We start from the raw sequence: 8,076 nt of genomic DNA on the forward strand, positions 1-8,076 counted from the left end.
TTTACCAACTTCAGAAGGATGGAAGGCTGAGTCAAACCTTGAGCCGGTGACAACTGAACTCACCAGCAGAATTAGCCTGCAATACTGCATTCTAACCATTGTGCCACCATGGCTCTTCCAAATGAAAGTTAAAGAATGGTTAAAATGTTATCTCTGTTAAAAAAGCTAAGGCTGAAAATATTGAAAACATGGGATAAATATGAATATAATTTTGTCAACTAAAAAGTTTCTGATTTGTGAAGTTGTAAAACTGAATTTATGTTACATTTGCTGTTTTTATTTTTTCTTTAGGATGGGATTCTTCATCAAAACCTTGCATTTTTATCTCATCATTCTCTTTTGTAGTGGAGATGAGCAATTTCAGCATTCAGACAATAAGAGTCTTCTGTCCAAATCCTCGTCAAGTCCTTCTTCATTCCCTGAATCTCATATTCCAAGGAGAGGCCTCAGCTTTTTACATAATGTAAGGACAAAGACTACAAAAAAGAGAGCAGGCTTCAATATACTTAACATTTTAAATATGCGACACAATTATAGTTTCCAAGTTGATCCAACAATTGTTTTATCTAATAGCCAACCACAGTATAGGTCATCTCATAAATTCTCGCAAACTGATGGAATAATAAATGATTCATTGACTGACTCATCTCTAAGGAGCATGACACTATCTCCTAAGCCAGCAGAGAAGCAACAAGAAGCTGAAAGCCTTTTAAATCACAATTCAGTATCAAAGTGGAATCTTCTTGGTGATGAACAATACAACAAAAAGGGAACAAGATTTTCATCCTCAACATTAAAAATTAGTGCAAGCTGTGGAATCCCAGCAAATGGCACATTTGATCTATCAAACAGAAAACTAACTGAGAATGAATTGAGGGGAAAAATGGATCCCATTTTCTGCAAAACTACACTAGACCAAATTAAAAAGTTTAATGCAAGTCTCAACAACCTTGAGACAGATATCGCAACCCTAATTCCATTATTCCTTGAAATGAAGAGTGTGTATTTAATTGATGTGAGTTATAACAAAATATTTATAAATACCAAATCTGCAAAAGAGAGCTATCATGTGGAGCACAACAATCTTCTGTTTTTAAATCTCAGTCACAATCCCCTTAAAACTGTGAAAAACCTCATTCTACCAAGAGGTCTCAAGAGCATTGATTTATCTTTCACACAAATTAACCAAATACCAAAAGAATTCATTGAAATACTTTCTCAAATAGAAGAGGTATTTCTTCAGGGGAATCAATTTATATACAACGCTAAAGCACTTATATCTAATTTTAATCCTGTACTTAAAATGAGAAATCAAAAGCATTTCTTTAATGGAAGCATTTCATATACAAATCTTCCACAATCCACAATTCATCAAATAATGTTACGCTGTTTCACTGAAGAACTTTTGGCAGGGTTTCAAAACACAAAACCATATATTTTTCTTGACCTTAGCAATAAACCCGTACACAATTTCCACTACTTACCAAAATCTTTGCGTCATTTTGATTTAAGTAACTGTAACTTACAAGGAATAGCTAGCCCTAATCTTTTCCCAAATTTAACTGTGTATAAAATTCAAAATAATAAAATAAAAAAAATGTCACCATATCTCCCAGACTCATTAGAGGAATGTGATGTTAGTAAAAATAAGATACGTAATTTCCCTTTCCATGGGGCAGAGCAAAGTTTAAAATTACTCAATCTTTCTAGAAATCTTTTAAAACAACTGAATGTGAACACTTTGTACCTTACCCTAAATAATCTAGATGTAAGCCATAATTTAATTACAAATCTGCTGGGTCACATGGGGACATTTCTGCCTGAGCTGAAATATCTGAATTTGTCAGAAAATAAAATATTTTTTCTGCAACCTGGGTCTTTCCCTAAATCCTTGGTTGAGTTGGATATTAGCAATAATGCCATTGCCATTCTTATGAAAGACATGTTCCTCCACTTGACCAACTTGAAAATTTTAACCATTCAAGGGAAACATTTTTTCTGTAACTGTGAATTATACTGGTTTGCAAACACATACCTTGCTAATCCACAAATGCAAATAAATGGCCAAGAAAGACTTTTCTGTGGTTTTCCACAGAAAAAGCGAGGTCTTTTGTTGCAAAACAGTCATCTAACAATGTTGTATTGTTCTCTTGGTCTTCAAATTGGAATTACAGTTGTTATGGTCATTTTGATTATGTCCATCATTTCTGTATTATGCTGGCATTTTGATGTTCCATGGTATTTAAAGATGGGTTGGTATTGGTGCAAGGCTAAAAGGAAACAATATGAGAAGAGACCAGAACACAAAATATATGATGCTTTCATTTCATACAGTGAAAATGATGCTTCTTGGACTAAAGAAATTCTATTAAAAAAAGTGGAAGCAAGTGGATTTAAAGTATGTTATCATGAAAGGGATTTCATGCCAGGGCATCCAGTTCTTGGAAACATTTTTTACTGTATCGAGAATAGCCATAAAGTTCTTTTTGTGCTATCACCCAGCTTTGTCCACAGCTGTTGGTGCCAGTATGAGCTGTATTTTGCTGAACACCGGGTTCTCGCTGAAAACCAAGATTCCCTCATTATGGTTGTATTGGAAGATCTGCCAGCCAACAGCATTCCAAAGAAATTCAGCAAGCTTAGAAAACTATTAAAAAGAAAAACCTATTTGAAATGGAGTCCTGAGGAACATAAACAAAAGCTTTTCTGGCACCAGTTGACTACTGTGTTGAAAACTATGAATGAGCCAATGCTAAGAACACAGAGGAAAAGCTGCATTAGGAAGCAGACAGATTCAACTGAATGAGAAGCAATGCTGATGAAGTATTGGAATATTTGGAGTATTAAAAAAATCAAATACTTCTTGAATTGCCATCAGCTGAAAGATACAATTATTAGAATAAGGAACCAAAGTCATGTTTTAAGTTACTATTCTAGAAAAGTGACCTCTTAAAACCAGGGAAACTGTTCATTATATAAGTACAAACATACTGCAGCAACCCAGAACTTCATAAAAAGAAAAGAAACCACTTATAAATATCTTCCAACATAATCGATATCCACAAAACTTTGTGGAAAACTACAAGAACACTCAACCTACCACAGCACAATCTCCTTTAAGAATAACACTTCCATACATCAAAAACATCTCAAAAAAATCAACAGGCTGTTACAGTTCCACAGCATCAGCGCAGCACATGAACCAACTAAAAAGCCCTCCAAATCTTTTTCAGTAAATCAAAAGACCCAATAGCTCAAGAAATAAAAACAGGAGCAAACTACAACACACAGTGAAAGCCACTCACTATATAGGACAGACAGGCAGAAAGCTAGCAGAATGGAACCATAAACATTAATCAGCAGTCAGAGGACATTTTAAAAAATGACTATCTTAAAGAATATTATCTAGTCAGATAATGAAATGACAACAAGCAAACATCTAAACTCAGAGTACCAAGGATTCCACTGTTCAACTTTTTTTTTTAATTCCATTTATATCCCGCCCTTCTCCGAAGACTCAGGGCGGCTTACAACCTTAGCAGTAGCCTTCATTCTATGTATATGCCTGCTTATTAGGGCTTTCACACACACCCCAAGCAGCATTATTACAAAGTCAGCTTAATTGCCCCCAACAATCTGGGTCCTCATTTTACCTACCTCGGAAGGATGGAAGGCTGAGTCAACCTTGAGCCTGGTGGGATGCGCAGTGGCGTAGCGTGGGGGGTGCAGGGGGGGCCGGCCGCACCGGGCGCAACATCTGGGGGGGGGGCGCGCTCGGCGACGAATTCCTAATTTGCATTTAGAGGTGCAGATTGGCACACGCAACTTTCCTTTTCAATCTGGATCCTAGTTTTTGGTCTTGGGGCTTTGCATGAAGGGTGACGGTCCTTTGCTGTTCCCGCTTGGAGCACTTTAGCATTGCTCGGCGGCGCCCCAGTTGCCCCCTCCCCGCAGCGCTTCAGCGGAGGAGTTAAGCGCAGAGTTTTTGCGCCTAGAGAGGAGAAAGAGGGGCTGGGAATCCAGCTTCCTGCCCCTCCATCTCCCCTTCCTGGTCTCTCGACGCCTCTTACGCCAGGGCTGCGGAGGTTCCCCTGGTGGGGGAGGGGCACCAGGTGGGCAAGGAGGCTCCAAGAGGGGGAGGGCAATCAGGAGGGGGGAATCCCCGGGGGGGGAAGGGGAGGAGGGATTCCTGTGGCGGGGGAGGGGCGCCAGGTGGGCAAGGATGCCGCGAGAGGGGGAGGGAATAGGAGGGGCGGGAAGGGGAGGAGGGATTCCTGGGAGAGCCAGGTGGGTTTCCCCCAGTTGCGCCCCCTCCCCTTCCGAGTCTCCGCCTTTCCTCGTGAGTTTTTCTGCTCCGTGGGAAGCGCTGCGCCTTCGCTTCTCCTCCTCCTGGGTTGCGGCTTCCACGAACGGCTCTCCGATCCCCTTCAGATCCTTCCCCCAAGACCCCCTCCTGCCCCGCAGCCCCACCTCTTGGCGCAGCCCGGCTCCCCGCCTGGGAGATCCTGGTGTTTCCCGGAAGGTTGGGCACCCCCGTTCCCATGTTCGGAGGAAATAAAATAATTTTAGGTCAAGTGACAGGTCTGGGAGCTCTAATTGCCTCCACTTCTCTGAGATCGTTCTCAAAACAACTCAAATGCAACTGATTGATGTTGAAAGGACAGTGGGAGATCCAGGGAAGAAAGGAGGAATTTGTTTTATGACTTTTACAAGCAAAATGTTAGAACTGGATTTCCCACTTCTGTACCCACATGGCTTTTCAGTACCGTATTCTCTTGGAGGAAAAAATAAACCCAGGAGTTTCTCTTGTTGACTATCAGAGTGGGGCAGTTGACAGATACAGAAATGAGCAGGCACTGTGTAACTTACTGTAAATAAGAAGCTGTTTGAGGCTTTATAGAAGTAAAATAGAATATAGATTATTAACAAAGTGCTTTGACATTTTAACTTTGCTGTTGGTTCACCTGTTAACTACTTTGCCTCTCTATCTACCAAGTAGATTAAGGTCAAATTGGTTGTAAATAGAAGTAGAACTTCATAAATTTTGGGCCTACTTCGTAAAGGAAGGAAAGTAATATTGCTCCAATATATTTATGAATATTCAAGTGGAGGGGAATAATATATGTAAATCTGGTTTTGTCTTATTGATGCACATATTTTCCTTCTATTTGAATGTTCTGTATATCCTCCGCTGCGCCGCCCGCCTCCTGGCACGGCCTCGGGTCCCGGCGCTTCTGCTGCACGTGAGGGAGGGGATGCCGGACCTTCCCCCTTTTCCCGGGGGAGGCGTGGGTGGGGGGTGCGGCGGACGCCCAGGATGCGGGGCTCCCTGAGGCAGACTCGAGTGCTAAAATCCACGGGTTAGGGGGCGCAAATTACTTGCCTTGCCCCGGGTGCTGACAACCCACGCTACGCCACTGGGGATGCGAACCTGCACTAATTGCAGGCAGCTGGTGTTACTTAAGGAGGCATTAGCTCACTGCTCCACCAAGGCTCTAACTTCAGCTAAATATATTCTTTTCTATTACCGTACATTCTTTGATAACCAACTTTTCAATATATTTATTCATAAGAGCTTTATCAATTTAGTTTTTGAATAGAAGTATTTATAGAAACCTTTCTATTCTATTCTGTTCTATTCTACTATATTCTAATTCTATCTTGAATATAGTAATTTGGACCCTTTATTGCTGATATTGTGTTTCTTTTTTTACAAGTTGATAAGCTAATACTTTTCACGGTTTGTTTACTCAGTTTTTGTTTGGTACATTTTATTTTCTTCTTACTAATAGACTTAATTGCAGTTTAGTGTCTTGCAATTCTTTAATCAATTGTATCTTGAGTTAGTTTCATGCTTCAAATTTTCTTATTTTGGCTTTTAACTGTATTTTTCATTTGTTGTGTTTTTTTCATTTTGCAGCTAATTTAATTAGAAAGTGCTTTGTATATGCTTTACTTGTATCCCACATAGTAATGTGGGAGATCCCTGGTGTCCTATTTGTATTAAAAGAATTTCAGTTCTTGTTTACATTTTTGTATAACTGTGCCATGGAGTCTTTTCATTCATTTTTCTATCTAAAATGAAGAAATGACTGAAACTCGTGTCATTAAAATTGAGCTGTTATCTCCATATATTGGGAAAATTTCTATTTCTTTGACTGACAGTGTTGGGGCCCAGAACATTGTTTTTTGGAGTATGATTAATGTCATGAAAAAAAAATAGTGTAGCCTCTCGTTAAATTTATAATCCCCAAATGAGTACCAATTCCTCCTATATTGAAATACCTCTTATAGAAGCTTCCCACATTTTGTGTGATTTATTCAAATTCAAATCCATTCATATTATTCAAATCAAATATTCTTCAGATTCCATTAATTTTTGAAAAAGAACTATTTTTCTTGAGCCTATTCCTAGAAGACAAATTCAATGGGGGAAAATGATCAATTCAGGGGCAGACACAGGATTTTGGGATAACAGCTCAGACTATTATTCCTGTTTCTCAGTGTAGTCGTATTGTTGGAAATAGGATTAACTGATATAGTTTTCCCCATAAAAAATTCTATATAAAAATGTAAGATGTCAGACATGAAGCTAAGGTAAAAACTTCCCTATACAGTATACTTGTTCTTAACTGGAATATCCAAAATCAATTCTAATACTATCTCATAGGTCTTGAAGACCTTTGTAACTCTGGAACAATTTGGATATTTATTTTAGATGCATTGTAAATGCAGATTGTGAAAAATTTGCACATAATCCTAAGGGTGAGTTTGAAATTCAAAATTGTAGCATATGGAACATGGTCCCAGTATATGTGCAACTAAATATTAGTGGAATGGCTCAAGGCTATCATCTTTCTTGCCCTGTAAATCAAACATGCACACATGCACATTTTAAATGCATAGGGCATACATTATGGGAAAGAACATGCTTCCAACCTACAATTTTGATTTAGCAAAATGGGGCAAAAAAGGTTGCAAAAATTACTAAAACTATTTTGTGTGATAGATCTCAAACTTCCAAGAAAAAAAGAGCTCTAGCTCAGTGAATATACTTTACACAGGAAAGGTTCTAGATACAATCCCTGCATCTCAATCACAGAATTGGCCAAGATAACTGTTACCGCCTAAGTGCTCTTCCTCATGGCTGAGTCCTTGCTTCCCGTCAGTCTTTGGGATGCTAGAAAACTATAGTGCCATAAAATTTACTGCTCTTATTAGTTATCTTTAACCTGACATAGGCATGACACTGACAAATCATCTTTATTTATATTGTAAAAGGCACACTCCGGACAGATTTGATGACATAATATCACCAGCCAAAACATCGATCACACACTTCTAACATGGGATGGGGAGAAGACAAGTTTTAACAGATGAAACCCACTGGTTTAGGCATCTCTAAAACCTTGCTTTGTTTTTGCACAAATGTTTTGGACTAGTGTGATCTTCTGGAATAATATTTAACTCATGACCAATACCAACCTGGCTACTAGGTGAAGTTTTCTTTGGGCACGGGTTTAATGCTGTTACAAAAGGGCTAAATCCATACTGAAAAGCTGAAAGTCACAGGAAGTCTAGTTGCTTTGTAGCTACTCGAGATTTTAAGCTGATAACTAAAGCAGATTGTCTCTGTAAGTGAATGCCCAAGAACTGAAAGAGTGCCAGCATTAGCCTAAACTGGCCACTCAGTCTGGGGTTGATCCCAACCCATTAGCATTCACCTGACTTTGACACCAATCAAATGAAGCACATCAGATTGCACTCATAGCAAAACTGCCATGGTTTTGCCTGCTTAAAGGAAAAATAGTAAACTAATACTGGAACAACTGCTAAGAAGGTAGTTGGAGATGAGATGAGATGAAGGCAACATCATAAGGACAGAACAGGAAAAAAAGTTATTGCAAGAAGTGTCTTAGTTACCTTAGTCTTAAATGTCTTATTGTAGTAGGAAAAGACCTAAGACTGAAGGGCTGCAGATTCAGTTTGTGCTTTTGAGTCAAAAGTGATCAGCTGAGCAAATGTCAATAGAATGAGAGGGAACCACAAAAGAAATCCCACACTTCTGAACTGGAC

General features: G+C 39.1%; 1 protein-coding gene across 1 annotated transcript; it reads left to right on the top strand.

The window, feature by feature from the left end:
• Positions 1–658: 658 nt before the first annotated feature.
• Positions 659–2,806, top strand: LOC310649586 (toll-like receptor 2; the record flags this gene model as incomplete). Its single annotated transcript, XM_083378123.1, has 1 exon — positions 659–2,806. One exon carries the CDS (start codon positions 659–661, stop codon positions 2,804–2,806), a length of 2,148 nt encoding a protein of 715 aa, XP_083234249.1.
• Between the last annotated feature and the right edge of the window lie 5,270 nt (positions 2,807–8,076).

This window comes from Vipera ursinii, assembly GCF_947247035.1.
Source record: "Vipera ursinii genome assembly, chromosome: 1".
NCBI lineage: Eukaryota > Metazoa > Chordata > Lepidosauria > Squamata > Viperidae > Vipera > Vipera ursinii.